The sequence below is a fragment of the Camponotus vicinus genome, unplaced genomic scaffold (assembly GCF_025532165.1).
Source record: "Camponotus vicinus isolate PSW18456_S1 unplaced genomic scaffold, iyCamVici1.0 SCAF_1, whole genome shotgun sequence".
Classification (NCBI taxonomy): domain Eukaryota; kingdom Metazoa; phylum Arthropoda; class Insecta; order Hymenoptera; family Formicidae; genus Camponotus; species Camponotus vicinus.
Genome location: NW_028141945.1, coordinates 5,674,393 through 5,689,559, shown reverse-complemented (window position 1 = coordinate 5,689,559; position 15,167 = coordinate 5,674,393). Strand labels below are relative to the sequence as shown.

General features: G+C 28.7%; 3 protein-coding genes across 5 annotated transcripts in view; 2 read left to right on the top strand and 1 right to left on the bottom strand.

Annotated features, from left to right (window-relative positions):
* The window catches only part of LOC145969815 (F-box/WD repeat-containing protein 4), a 2,264-nt gene extending 417 nt beyond the window's left edge, over nucleotides 1-1,847 (top strand). Inside the window, exons 2-7 of the mRNA XM_083096090.1 lie at nucleotides 101-406; nucleotides 483-633; nucleotides 704-891; nucleotides 1,007-1,135; nucleotides 1,220-1,367; nucleotides 1,456-1,847. Of these exons, the coding sequence (XP_082952216.1) occupies nucleotides 101-406; nucleotides 483-633; nucleotides 704-891; nucleotides 1,007-1,135; nucleotides 1,220-1,367; nucleotides 1,456-1,629 (1,096 nt within the window). The 3' untranslated portion in view covers nucleotides 1,630-1,847. The remainder of the gene's footprint in view (nucleotides 1-100; nucleotides 407-482; nucleotides 634-703; nucleotides 892-1,006; nucleotides 1,136-1,219; nucleotides 1,368-1,455) is intronic.
* On the bottom strand, nucleotides 1,834-13,272 carry LOC145969744 (cytoplasmic aconitate hydratase). 2 transcript variants are annotated; one of them, XM_083095964.1, is made up of 15 exons: nucleotides 12,944-13,272; nucleotides 12,025-12,117; nucleotides 11,776-11,942; nucleotides 11,507-11,652; nucleotides 10,881-11,274; nucleotides 10,415-10,586; nucleotides 10,085-10,302; nucleotides 5,213-5,372; nucleotides 4,570-4,790; nucleotides 4,159-4,315; nucleotides 3,821-4,056; nucleotides 3,356-3,492; nucleotides 3,116-3,263; nucleotides 2,724-2,890; nucleotides 1,834-2,592 (listed from the first exon to the last, which is right to left on the bottom strand). In XM_083095964.1, the coding sequence occupies exons 1-15, from the start codon at nucleotides 12,948-12,950 to the stop codon at nucleotides 2,340-2,342; spliced, it is 2,676 nt and encodes an 891-aa protein (XP_082952090.1). In that variant the 5' UTR covers nucleotides 12,951-13,272; the 3' UTR covers nucleotides 1,834-2,339. The 2 variants fall into 2 exon arrangements, with proteins under 2 accessions (XP_082952090.1, XP_082952083.1); XM_083095957.1 differs by lacking the exon at nucleotides 12,944-13,272 and adding an exon at nucleotides 12,796-12,865.
* On the top strand, nucleotides 13,048-15,167 carry Lamtor5 (Late endosomal/lysosomal adaptor, MAPK and MTOR activator 5). 2 transcript variants are annotated; one of them, XM_083096160.1, is made up of 5 exons: nucleotides 13,048-13,316; nucleotides 13,574-13,629; nucleotides 13,747-13,808; nucleotides 13,942-14,056; nucleotides 14,142-15,167. In XM_083096160.1, exons 1-5 carry the CDS (start codon nucleotides 13,305-13,307, stop codon nucleotides 14,203-14,205), a joined length of 309 nt encoding a protein of 102 aa, XP_082952286.1. In that variant the 5' UTR covers nucleotides 13,048-13,304; the 3' UTR covers nucleotides 14,206-15,167. The 2 variants fall into 2 exon arrangements, with proteins under 2 accessions (XP_082952286.1, XP_082952294.1); XM_083096168.1 differs by lacking the exon at nucleotides 13,048-13,316 and adding an exon at nucleotides 13,324-13,451.

The following is a 15,167-nucleotide window of genomic DNA, read 5'->3' as shown; positions in this document are numbered from 1 at the left end:
AGATATTTATAAGATGTATTTAAATATTTAGTGATTTGGAAAGATATATAATTCTTGTGACCCTATGTAAGGATATCTTAAAAAATATGTTATTTTTCAGATGTAATCCAGTTTTGTTATCTCCACGCGCAATGTGGCTTGTATCTTACAATTGGCAATATGGAAGATATGAGAGGAAAACTTTAATATCGAATAAAGTAAAGGCAATGCCATGGCTGCAAATGACAAATGATACTCTCTGGTGGAGTGGTAGTAAATTGCTTTATGGCGTTAAACGCAGTTCAAAATATCTTAAAGATAAAGTCAACGTAGACATAAAATATAATAATTGCTTTTATAATAACATATGTGGAGCAGATATCTGTAAATTTGTCCTTTGTGGAAATTTTATTATAAGTGGTCATAGGTTTGTATCCAGTTATAAATATTATTCAAGCTTTATCTTTTCTTATGATAAAATTCTTTGAAAAAATGCTTCTTAGCAATGGTGATATACAATATTGGCTAGATAAATCACGCAAAGGTTATCCCTGTGTTGTAAAGATACTGCGATGTGTTCATTCTTGCGATATTGATGGCATAGATGCAACATCACAAAATATCATATCAGGTTCGGTTGATGGTATGATAAAGGTGAGGTGAAGATATGACTTGCCTATGATGCAATGATAATTTATGATGTAATGTGTTTATTTCTGTTTAGATACAAAAAAATATAGATATTGAAGAAGGCAACTTCGACAAAAATGAGATCAGTATAGATTTCATGGATAAAATAGATAGAGTGCAGTCACTCGTGATTGATCCCACAGGAACGCAATTCGCCGTCGGCTCATCTGGAACCACCATCATTCCACCACTTCATTTAATCAATATTGAAACACTTATACGGTAATATTGTATATTGATATAGCAAATTAATTGATCGTGTTACAAAATATATGATTGGATATGATTTTGGTGTATATAGCGAACAATTTACAACAAGCTAATAGAGAGATTTCAGTTATACGATGTTCGATGAAATACGGTACCCATGGAAACACGGTGCTGGAATATTAGACATGGTATGGGATAATCCGCAGACTTTGCTCACTTGTGGTTATGATACATTTGTCCGAAAATGGGATTTGAGGTAATATGTATATTTCAACTTTACTAGATTACTCAGCTTAGTTGCTCACAATTATATGACTAGATGTTAACAATTACATTTCAGAACCGAGAAGTGCGTTAGTTCATGGGCAGATCCAAATGATGCAGCATTATATTGTATTTCGTCCGATTATCAGTACAGTATAATTACAGGAACACAGCATGCTTGTGCGGCTGTTTTATGGGATCAAAGGATGTGTAATTTCGTCCAGGTTCTTATTTTTTAAATTGAAATCATATACATTTTATATTTTATATATCGTCATTATATACAAATTTCTTTTTTTTTTAAATTTCTAGTTATATTTTATAAATTCACAAACATTTCCTCTAAGAAGCCCGATTTATTCTCTACGATTTGATAGCAGTCATCTGTATTGTGCTCTGGATCGTCATTTAGTCAAATTAAATTTCTCAGGTCAATCATGCCAGAGGAATAATTACAAACAATTCTTAATTAATTATTGTAACTGATTTTGATTACATACTACTTGCACAATCTCTGAGATATAGAAAATACGAAAGATGAAATTGTTTTTCTAAGAATTAAATTTTATATTAAATTATATATTTCATAAAAAAATTATATAAAAAAGAAGTAATATCATTTCTGATGTAAAATTCTGTGATGACACATTTTGTATTTTCTTAGTATATATAATAAAAAATAAAGAGCAATTATAATGCAACAATTTTGCAACAATTTATTACTATTGTAATACATACACAAAAGCGAAGATAATTTCCCCCATGTAATATGTGTAGTATAACTATTATATAAAATAAATCCATTTTTCGAACAACGCGATTTACAATGATTTTTTCGAAGACAATTGTAATAATCTTCGCGCAGCGAATTTGACACTTCGAATATTAAACCAATAACAATAATTGATATTAATGAAAATTTAGCATGATCAATTTATGAAATAAATACGTTAACTATCATGCTGTAAAAAAATAATTACGTTGATCGTTTTGGATGGAAAAAAAGAATAGCCATTCGTTATAATAGCGCCTCTCTATAAATTATTGTACATTTATATCTATTTCCTTCACATTTATGAAATCTCTCAATCTTCCTTAAAAGAGATATATTTTATATCCCAAAAACCAATATTTTAAGTATCTCTCATTAAGTTATCTTCCAAAAAAGACATTTATGTTCTCTTTTAAAAATCTCATCAAATCATTGTTCTAATCATGTAATTGAGAATGCCGCCATGTTTGTAGTAAGTCAAGTCAACGTCTGTATCAAATCGTGCAATCACTTCGAACTTTTTGCCATCGTCAGTGCTCACAGTAATCTTTTCTCCGGGTTGATAATTCTCGGGAATCACGATGTCGTATTGTTCATAGCCTGTTAAACCTAAGGATTCTGCATTTTCTCCAGGAAGATACTGTAGTGGAACAATGCCCATACCCACAAGATTGGACCTATAAGTAAATAAATGATGTTAAACAAAAACGTTTAAGTCAAAATTAAGTAAATATATATTTAACGATTGAATAAAAATATATTTAAACTTCATCGGAATTAATATATTAAATTTGGAGACAAGACTTGCCTGTGTATTCTTTCATACGATTCGGCTATGACTGCTCGAATACCAAGTAGATACGGTCCTTTAGCGGCCCAATCTCTGGAAGATCCGGATCCGTATTCCTTACCGACTAGAGCAATCAAAGTCGTCCCATCTTTTCCGTATCTCTCAGCTGCGTCAAATATGTCCATCTAAATAACACCAATTCTTTATCAATCGTTCGTCTATCAGTGTATATTTTTAAAAAATCATACATGTTTAATATAATACATATTCTAATAATATAACAAATAATTCTAATGAATTGTATCTCACTTATTCGAATTGTCTAACGCTTATAAATTATGTATTGTTCTCACATTAAAAATTAAATGGCAAGAATAGTCAAGATAAATTGAAACTAAAAAGAGATATACCTCTTCATTAGTTGGAATGTAAATCGTTCGTGGTCCTGCTTTACCGATGAATTTGTTTACTAGCCGAATATTAGCGAATGTGCCTCGCGCCATCACGGCATCGTTTCCTCTGCGCGAACCATAAGAATTGAAATCTTTCGGCGTCAAGCTGAAAATAAAGATATGAAGATATAAAGATATGCTCTAAAAAATTCGGCTAATTTTCGAACATCTGTCGTGTACATCGTACGTCAAACTCACCCACGATTCGCCAGATATCTCGCCGCTGGTGAATTACGCGCGATACTACCCGCCGGGCTAATATGATCGGTCGTAACGGAATCTCCAAGATTCACGAGCACTCGTGCTCTTGTAATCGGTTTTATTAAAGGCAGCTCCTGTAAGTGATATATCTTTTTACTTCATAGATGTAGGAGATAGAAAATTATAATTATTTTAATATACATAAATCAAAGAAACGGTCCTCAAAGTCTCTACAATTGCATGTTATTAGTATATAAATTCGGATAGTTTTTATAATAACATTGGTATTTAAATAGTGCTCCAAATATGTGGGAATTGTTAAAAAATTAAGAAAGCTAGCCGCAAAGACTTAAAAAAGTTATTAATGTTATATAATAATTAAATTTAAATTCTTTCGTATTTTTTGAAGAAAGAGAATTGGACACTAAATTCACATGCAATAAATTATATAATTCTAATGACCTTCTGCAAGTTATCGAAATAAGGCGGGTTTTTAATATACGTTGAATTAACATCCCATGGGTATAATTTGCCACTCGGCGCTACCAAATTCGCCCAATTGCTGCTACCGTGTTCGATTTTACTATAAACTTCTTTGAACATAGCTGGAATGACATATTGCTGTTCTACAGCTTGAATTTCCGTCCTAGTCGGCCATATATCTCGCAAATATATCGGAGTGCCATTGGGCTTGTGACCTTAAACATATATGCACATATAAATACGCTCTATAAATTGTTTTCTTCTCGAAGTTTCTTTATGACTCGAAGATATTTTTATGACTTATTAAAGCAATTTACCTAATGGCTGTTTTTCAAAATCGAAATCGACAGTGCCGGCGATAGCATATGCTATTACCAAAAGCGGAGATGCTAGATAATTCGCTCGAGTGTTTGGATGAACTCTGCCTTCAAAGTTTCTGTTACCTGACAGAACTCCACAGCAGACTAGTTCATTCTGTAGACAAAACAAAGATTTAACAATAAGCGTTGCAAAAATGTTAATACTTGTAAAATAAATCAATTTGTTCGACGAGATGTTTTGATTGATTTCACAGATTCTTTTTAAACTAAATAATATTTTATGATTTTATTTGGCAATTTATAAAATTATTTTTATTTTTCGGTATTTTATTCTGCATTGAAAAGGAGAAAAACTGTCAACTTAATATTTTTAAGAAATTTAAATGAAATTATTCTCGAATATCTTACTTTTTCAATAGTTTCGACTATAGCATCAGGGAGTGGACCGCTGTTTCCGATACATGTCATACACCCATAACCCACGATATCGAAGCCCAACTTTATCAGATATGGGATTACTCCACTTTCTTCGAGATAATAAGTCACGACTCCAGAGCCAGGGGATAATGATGTTTTTATATATGGTTCAACATTTAAACCAGCTTCCACCGCCTTTTTAGCAAGAAGACCTGCATCAAATAAATGTATACCGATTTACATATGAGAAAGAATTTTTTTATTTTAAATTTTAGTCAAACTTCAAAATAAAAAATATTTTTTGTATATAATAAAAGAGTTTTTTAATGATTTTTAAAAATAATATTGCTACTAATGAGCTTTTACGTAAGATACGATAATGAATTAAATTTTTCTTCTATTTTTCTTTTTTTTCGGTTATATAGCAATATTTCTCGTTTAGTATCTAATCTTCTAATCTTCTAATCTGAACGTTCTATAAAGAGATATTCTCGAGGTACAAAAATTATATTAAAAAGTCACAAAATAAAGATTTTACATCAATGTAATAAATTATAAAATGTTAATTATCAATTGCATTAAATTTCTCATATTAAATTTTTCTGGTGGAATTCGTACAAAATTCACACCATACCTGCTCCAAGCATAACACTTGGATTGCTAGTATTCGTACAGCTGGTAATCGCTGCGATGACCACCGAACCATGTTTCAACTCGTAATCTTTTCCCTCGTATTGAAATTTTCGTACAGTATTCACTTTCGCCGGGGTTAAACCGTAGCCCTTGAAACCTACCTGTAATTTAAAAGATCACCCCTTTGTAAAGCATTTCAAGTTTTAAAAATAGAAAGTTTCATTTTAAGTTTCAAAGATAGAAAGTTTCAGTTGATTTTAGTTTCTATAGTCGGTAAATTTAAAGAGAAAATTCCATTTTGACGTATTAGTATCTTATCAGTTTCTCTAATGGGAAAACTCATTAGCAGCTAAATACACTTTGAGTTTAGAAATAAAAGAATGTCGCATTAAAGATATTGAACATCTGTTTTGATTTAACGCTTATTATTGTAATAAAATTAGATATGAAAATATTTGAACGTTTGTATTAAATTAAAATTGTGTTAAAATTACATGGCTATATTAAATTTTGAGCAAATATTCAAAGTAAAATAATACATTCATAATATAAGCACATTGTTAATTAACATAGAATATTAAATTTAAGAATATATTTTTATTTAATTAATTACCATTAATTAAATAAAGAATTTATTTTTTACATAAAATGATTAAATAATATTATAAATAAGAGACATAAATCTCTTTTTCTCTTTTTTTCATTAAAAGTATTTAATATTCTATCTCGTAATTCTTTTGTGTTTGTTTCTTAATTTATTCTTATTTATTATTAATATAATTATTTTCCTTTAAATGAATTCCTGAAAAGGTACGATCTGCAAACAATTATAAATCGCATATGAGCGATCTTTCTTGTGTTTAGTATGTTATTGTTCCTATTCTGATGATTTCAAATTCGGTAGAGTTCAATGAGCGAACTTAACGTTGTCATGTAGAAATTCATTGTCCGGTAAACGATTTGCTGAAGAAGCAATATGGGTTTGCAACGATCTTTAAGCAATCGCAAGGTCTACGACCGTATGCATATTTAATACATGTACGATTCAATAATAACGATCTTTGATGACTCTTAATTCCTTAAATATGAAAAAGAAATAATGAATAAAAAATGCTATTAAATATTACAACCGTAATAAGACAATCGTATTTCAGAACCTACCTATCTTGAGGTATCATTTGATATACATAATTATGAATTATGAAAAATAATCACTTATTCACATAATTACACTTTTTACATTCGTTATTATTAGTATATATAAAACTATGTTCCTATCTATCTTGAGGTAGGAACATACTTTTATATATATACCAATAACGAATGTAAAAAGTGTATGTAATTATGTGAATAAGTGAAGTTACTCTTCTAATTTATCAAACGATAATTGTTCATTATATATATATATATATATTATTTCTATTTTAGAAATTTTGGAAAATAGTCATAATGATTAAATTTTACGAAAACTTATTCTTTAAACAAAATTTTCTATCGGTTTTCGTAAATGTATCTCTTTCTTTATCGGCTCTAAGTATTGTGCTTTAATGAGAAATCCGAGCTATCTCTATATACCAGCATGTCAAACGATGGCTCGTTTGCAATGAAATGTGTGAGCTTTGCAAAACGAATGTAGTAGGATGTTGTATCAGCAATTTCAACGCGAGTTGGAATATACGTCTTTCAGAACTTATGCGAAGTACGATCAAAGACTCTTGTCTTCTCTGACGAAGCGGACGGATCGATCAATCAATGGTACGTGCACGAATTATCTTTTCCCTCATAAATTGTCAAGTGTCATTTTTGCACTCTCTTATGTTCCAAAGGATAAGAATAATGTGTTGTACAAGAAGAATCTAACAATCTGTATCAAAAATATTGAAAATTTCAACTTGCTGATTTCAACAAGCTGATTTTATTCCTGATGTGCAATTATTCCTTCATAATAGTAGAAAATCTCTTAAATCTGCATATAGAAATATCATATAGCCTGGTTATCAGGCTATATGATATTTATCAATGTTGTTCATTTTGGAAAAATAAAAATAAATTGTAATTTCTAGCTGTTGATTTTAGAAAATAATGATGACGCGGCTGTTAATAGCTAATCAGTTTTACCATAATGCGTATTTTATGTATATTTTATGTATACCGAAAATATAATCATTAGTATAATGAAAAATATAATAACATATTTCTATTAATGATTGGAAATGAATCATATTTTAAAACTACAAAATAAATAGTAAAACTATTTTTTTAATAATAAAAACATATAAAAGCACACACCCAATAAAAAGTCATGTATTTTTTAAATATTTATATATTCCTCTTAGGCTTTCCACTCGAAACAAATATTGTTTTTGGATACAATTAAAATTAATTTTTATTTGATTTTAAGTTTATATTTATCACATGACTCATATATCAGAGGCAAAAATCAAATTATGATGTGTCAGTTTCTTTGAAAGAATTTAGAAAATTTCTTTAATCGAGGAAAATCCGCCTGTAATACAAGTTTTCTAAAGTTTTTCAACATTAAATAGCTTTTAGCAAAATAATTTTCAATTTTTAAAATTTCATTAAAATAAAATTTAATTTCTATTTAATTGAGAAACAAACAATGTTTTTGATATTTAGAAAAAATGATAAACTTTCGTAAAGTTTAATTTTTTCTTTTGAGTTAAATTCAAATTCGATATTTCTGATATGGCAAAATCAATTTAAAAATCTGTCATTATTTCTATGTCATAATGTACTAACATATTTCGTGTATCGAAGAATATATATATCTCTTATCGATTTTTAATCAACCTCGATCGTTCTCAATCGTTAATTAAATCTAACTGTAAAGAAGAATTAAATTTCACATAGGAAAAGCGCATCAGCTTTATGATTCATATAGATAAGTTTCTTTAGCAAGTGTCCTGGCTATCATAGGCCAGGTAACGCGACGCCAATGTTGAACATTTTGAATAGAAATCGATCGACACGTTCTTAAACACTCGTAAACACGCATTGTTTCCATCCGTTGAACGATCATTCGTGGTTCATCATTAATCTGATCAAGACCATCTTTTTCAGCCTGATCGCGAGGTAAATATAATAAATTTTTCTAATAAATTCTTTGCACAACTATATATTATAAAGTTGTATTTTTACAAACGTTTTATCTAGAAAGGAAATTTAAAAATGGCTATACATAATATATAATGCAAAAAAATCGCGCGCGAAATAATATATAATTTAATATTAACATAATTTTTGAATTTAAACTTTCATTAAAACTGTGTAATTTTTTCTAATTCCCAGTAAAGATTTCTCAACAATTTAGTGAGTAATCAGCTTTTATGGGGCTGTAAAAGCTGCCTACCTTTTTGGTAGGGATATAGACCAATTGACAGTATAAAAGGACCTGAGGTATAGAGAAGTGAACAGTCGAACAAATGAATCGTCCACTACCAATTCACATATCGAACAATAGTACCTAAGTCCGAAGTAAGTTTATATTATTTGTGATTTTTTTTTAAATTAGTTCGAACTAATTTTGTTAAAAAAATATTATTGGGATTTTGTTTTACGCTTTTAAATACAAAAATTTCTCACACACAATGATCGTTACATATATATAAATTTCAAATTAATGATTTTTTTATAAACGAGAATTTAATGAAAACTATATAATTTTGTGATATCTATTTAAAACTTTATCGTGTATATGTGTAAAACAGTACCAGTTTGGGATATTTCTTCAAACTAAAGAAGAAAGTTGAAGAAATGCTTTTCTGTGGATTCTCGAGAAGAAAGTTGAAGAAATGCTTTTCTGTGGATTTTTGAAAGGGATTATATTGTTGGATGTGATTATATCCGGTAAAGATGCGATAAAAACTTCACCGGGTGATGATTGCATCCAATATTAGATCCCTATACTTCGATGCTCGGAATATCTCATCCGTATTGCTTTCTCAAGATTCTTCACATGGAGACGAATATAGGTCTAGTATACATATAGTGAAAATTTGTGACTAGATCTTATACTCGTCTTTAATGGCAAGAGATATCATCTCGTTATTGGGGAAATACGTCTTGTTCAATTATCTTTGGTGAACTAGCTATATGATGAATAACGAAAAACCATAAAGCTAGATCAACAAAGCTTAAATGTTCAAGATATAGAAACATGGAACATCAACGATTGTGTAATAATACGCTTCCGACAGAAATTTAATATTAATACCGCTTATTTATATAAAATAATATATATTTCTTTACCGCGAGTTTATTTATTATCGTATTATATATCAATATTTGTTGTATAAACTGATATGTAAAAGTTGTTAATATCTCCTTAAAATGAGCATGCGAAAGCAAACGCGATTCGATTATACTAAATTCTGTATTACTTCTATAGATTGTCCTGCGAATAATTAATTATTTTTATGCATTTTTAGATGACAGAGTTCAAAGGAACTTTTATTGTGATATGTTAAAATAAAATAATCATATCACAGTAAATGTTTCATTCTCTGTTAATCATTCATCTTCATTTGCAAATTTTTTTTGTCTAATAAGAGAAAATAAAGAATAGCGTTCTCATTATAATTGGCAGAATAAAGGTACAAAAGCGCGAGATGGATATAATCCAGTTTGACTTATATTTATACTGTCACTGGGTAATATTTGTCTCTTGCATGTATTAACTAATCATCTTTCTTGGAGCGTTATTGAGAATAATTTTCGTCGATTATTTGTAATATTGTATACAATAACATATTAAGCAAGAAAAAATATGTTTAAATATATAAGATAGAAATAATTTTAATTGACAGAGTGTAATATACACTTTCATGTAGAAATATTTGAAAACACTGACCTTGTTTACGAGGCAATTTCTGAAATCTATTTGCATGTCGGACACTGAAACTCTATCGTGCGGTCTTTTAGGTCCGCTGACGCTTGAAACTACAGTGCTCAAATCCAAAGTGACCACTTCGGAGAAAATTGGATCCTGGTTCGCGTCGTCGTAATTCCTCAGCATACGTACGCTTCTAAGATACTTCTCAATTCTATCGATATGTTCTTTGGATCGACCTGTTGTAAAGAAAATATGTAGACATATGCGAAAAATATTCTATAGGAATAATCGTTTTGCATAAAATAGATTTATATCAATATATAATCTTTCATGGATACAAAAAGATACCTGTTTGTTTGAGATATGCCAAACTTTGTTCATCTACTGCAAAAAAGCCTACTGTTGCGCCATATTCTGGACACATATTAGATATAGTAGCACGATCCGCGATACTTAATTGCGTCGCTCCTGGTCCAAAGAATTCAACAAATTTTCCAACCACTCCAACTTGCCGCAGGTTCTGCAAATATATATAAAGATATCATATATTTATTTTGATTACTTTGTCATCATGCCATTAATATTAAATATTCAATATTATAAATTATCTATTAAAAATTTGTTAAATTATAATGTTATAATATATAATGTGATGTAATATATAATATATAGTAAATATTAATGAAATTTTTGATATAAAATATATCAAAAATATATATTAAAACAAAAAAATTTTATGTAGTTAAATTAACTTAAATTTTAGCTAATTTTAAATAGTTCAAAATAATTTTAAGTAGTTCAAAATAAATCTTACTTTTGTGATTGTAAGAACAAGATCAGTAGATGTAGCGTATTGATTCAATGCACCTTCCAATTTATAGCCTACAACTTTTGGTATTAACATAGAAATCGCTTGACCAAGCATAACAGCTTCTGCTTCAATCCCACCAACTCCCCATCCAAGCACACCAAGACCATTGACCATTGTAGTGTGAGAATCAGTACCAACTACGCTGTCAGGATACAGAAGATTGTTGAAATCAAATACTACTCTTGCCAGATACTCCAAATTCACTTGATGCACGATGCCACTTCCAGGGGGTACAATTAACATATTTTCAAATGCTTTTGCACCCCATTTCAGAAACATAAAGCGTTCCTTGTTTCTTTCAAATTCAATTTCTTCATTCTTTTTTATGGCATCAGAACTAAAATATGCAATAATATTTAGATTTATTTTGCTCGAATTATCTAGTAATGTGTGAAATTTAATCCATGCTTTTTATTTCTCTTTTTTGTTATCAAATGTATTATGTAAAATCTTCTTGCTTACATAATGTCGTAGCAATATTAAACCTTTAAGCTCTTATATATGATAACCTCTTAGTCTTTGTAAAAACATTATCGTCAAAGATCAAAACATATTTGATAGAATTATACCTCCTTGTAAAATCGGCTTGTATAGAATGATCAATTACAAGATCCGATGGACAGATTGGATTAATCTTATCAGGATTACCACCAAGTCTCTTCACAGCATCTCTCATCGCAGCAAAATCCACAACTGCTGGTACTCCAGTGAAGTCCTATTTGCAATATAACAATAAGCCTTTATATAATAATGTAATAATATAATTATATAATATAATAATATAATAAATATATTCCTTATATACACTGCTGAATAAAAGCTAGAATTTGATCTTTACTTGTAATAGGACTCTCGCTGGCTTAAAAGCCACTTCAACTCCATCTTGAACAGCTTGATTATCTTCCCAATCCAAAATTTTCTCAACATCTCCTTTTGTTACTTGAAAACCATCACAATTACGCACAGCACTTTCCAAGAGAACTCGGATGGAAAATGGTAGTCTATCTGTACAGCAGAAATTGGAAATATACAATTTATTCAGTAGACATAAAACATTGCAAAGTAATAAATGAGAAATTTATTTTACCATATTTTGTGCCAAAATTGCCAATATCATAATATTGACACTCTTTTTGCCCGACTTTAATGGACTTTAGCAGATGCTTATAAGGATTTACCCCTGAAATAACAGAAGTATCATTATTTACATGTAGTTTTTCATTTAAAAAATTAACATATACAATTAGTGAGGAATATGGAATTAGGTAAAAAATATAAAATTTTTGTTATACTATTTTTTTATTAAAATAAATATTAAATTTAATATATTATTTAATATATATTATTATATATTATTATATATATTATTATAAATTTAATATATTATTATCATAAATTTAATATATTATTTAATATATTATTAAATTTAATGTAAAAAATAAAATGAAATAATTAAACTGTACATATTTAAAATATATTTAAAAATATATTCAATATATTAAAAATATATTAAAAACCATGTATGTATTTTTTGAATTTTTAACGTTGTATTTAATATTTATTTAATATATATAAAAATGTCAATTACTTATGTATAAACATATTCAAAATTCTAACAAACTTACACAGGGAAAAAACAAACTTTTTAAATTTTGAAACTTATATTATCACATGATGACATATGTAAATTTATTTTCCACTGAAATATTTAAATAACAAATTATAATATTTTAACGATACGAAATTTTCCAACTCTTTAAACAATCCTTTTTAATAAATTAAATTTTTTCACACACATGTTGCAACTTTTATCATCAATTAGAACATTGATAAGTTTAATTCTATTAAATTCGAATACCGTTAGTGAAAAAGTGCAAATTAATATTTTTCATGGCAAAAAATCGATTTAACATAATGATGCCGCGATAATAAACCTATCCTCTTCAATAGTTTATGTTTTTTCAACGAAATAATAGCAACAAATAAATTCGCATCTTCTCACTTACCAGCCATGATTGTCACTGCACAAGTCACGTCGGCCCCGCTGTATGACGCGTATATAACGAAGTATACCGGGTGTCCTACAAATACCTATGTTCCACAATGATAAAGACGAAATCGGTCGCGCGATGTAATCTTCTCGATAATTTTTATCGCGCAAACTTTTATTTTTTTTTTTCTTAACTTTATGGACAGATTTAATTGTCCTATTTTTCAAAACCGATCGAGCACCGGAATATAAGAATAAAGTCTGAAACGAGGCTTTTGTTACCGTACGCGATATATACGCTCCTCTCCTAAATGCTCCGAAATTAATTCAACATTCTTGCATAATTTATACATACGTACAATACGTTTTACAGTGCAATGAAGAAAAGGGTAAAGTTCAAATTACTATAGTAGCTTCTATAAACACTCTCGGTATATAAAATCGCCTGAGACCCATCACGTGGTACATATATTTGTGTGTTTATTGTGTGTTTGCGATATACGTATCGCGAGCTGTCATTGAAGGTTAGCTGAAACACATAAACGTACATAACGAGTGACTTCAAGCGAGATCTATGCGATAACGCTTTTATTTTTCAATGAAACGTGCTAATTTTTAACGGAAATTGTTACTTTTTTTTCACAAGTGTCGAGATAAAGTATTGAGAATGGAGCGGAATTTGGTTAAAACATTGGATGACATGTAAGTTGTATATTGCAACGTATATTGTAAGTTTATATTAAACGTAAATAACAATGTGAATTTCATAAATTATTTTCTTTTTTAGTCATTTAATGAATACTATATATTAATTTTTAGGTATACTAAGGAAGGCGTCATTGGCTGCATCTTAGTAGATCATTCTGGTCTCTGCCTGGGAGGTAATAAGTTATTTAAGATATTATATATAAGCGCAAAATTATATAAACATAATATCAAAGAAACTCTAGAAAATATTATAAATGTAAGATTTCCAAAATTAGAGTGTAACATTACAAGAAAAAATTTATGCAGTTAAAGGTGATGCATCAAGTGACAGCGCAGGGTTAATAGCAGCTATATCAGGCCTAGTTGCAAAATTAGAGCCTAAGTCTAAGGCACCAATCATATCACTTCAAAACGATAGCAGGTAAGCCAAACATTATAGTATTCACAACTTAAGACAAAAATTTATATCAATGAATATTACTACATCAATTATAAACCAATTTTAGGCAGTGCATTATACATCGTAAAGGTCCTGTTGTTGGTGCTATATATAAAGATATATCGACTTGAGATAATTACTGTTATTACATGCACATCTGAAACTTGTTTATATTTATAAAATAAGACGTCTAGAAATATTCTGTTTAATTATTAAAGATATGAATTATTAATAAAGAATTTTAATACATATAAATATGATTTTTGTTATGTATAGAGGGATATTAATTAATTATACATATACAACAATATATATACAACTATACAATTAGAAAATGTATATAATTTTAGATATTATAATTTTTAAACATTTACAATAAGCTCATCCAATCTGTTGAGTATTGCATTATAATGAGTTTATATAGTTGTGATATCACATATATAAATCCTAAAATTTTTTATTTCTGTATACATTTGTTCAATTTTGCAACAATATTAAAGATACACATACTAACTAGTTGTATAAAATATTGCAGCAATGAGCTGAACTGTATCAAATACAAGTAACATTGTCTGAATGATACGATGTTAATAAAACTAATGTCATAGTGTGAATAGCAATGGTTGTATCCAGAATTATCACAAAGATATCTCGAGGCATATGGATATTCTAAAAAACATTAATTAATCTGTGTAATTTTATTGAATAGGAATAATTAATGTATATGTGACAAACATGATAGCAACAACAAACTAATATTGACCAAAGTAAATTCAGAATTTAGCTTTATTTACGGGCTCTGCTGTATTAATAATTAGAGATGATACACTTTCATGAATGATTCTCATGATAACAGTACCATAAATTCCAGTAATAACAATCTCATGTTAATCATACTTAAGACAGCTCGACATGACAAATAGACTCAAAAGGAATGTGTGACAGCAAATATCTAAAAAGAATTTTAATCTGAAATTTTACACAATGTATTTGCATATAGTGTAATAATATCAAGAACATGGTTAAACTGTCAAGAAAGAGAAAATAAAGAAGAATTGTACATAAATATAATAAAATAAATTCTTGAAAAGGA

What these genes read in the sequence shown, in the direction of transcription:
- Lamtor5 (XM_083096160.1), top strand. An exon ending in GTTAAAACATTGGATGACAT is followed by an intron (nt 13,630 to 13,746) that starts GTAAGTTGTATA and finishes ATTAATTTTTAG; the next exon opens with GTATACTAAGGAAGGCGTCA. An exon ending in TTCTGGTCTCTGCCTGGGAG is followed by an intron (nt 13,809 to 13,941) that starts GTAATAAGTTAT and finishes AAATTTATGCAG; the next exon opens with TTAAAGGTGATGCATCAAGT.
- LOC145969744 (XM_083095957.1), bottom strand. Translation starts at nt 12,850, where the DNA reads ATGTTAAATCGATTTTTTGCCATGAAAAATATTAATTTGCACTTTTTC. An exon ending in GGCATATCTCAAACAAACAG is followed by an intron (nt 10,303 to 10,414) that starts GTATCTTTTTGT and finishes TCTTTACAACAG; the next exon opens with GTCGATCCAAAGAACATATC. An exon ending in TCGTATGAAAGAATACACAG is followed by an intron (nt 2,593 to 2,723) that starts GCAAGTCTTGTC and finishes ATTTACTTATAG; the next exon opens with GTCCAATCTTGTGGGTATGG.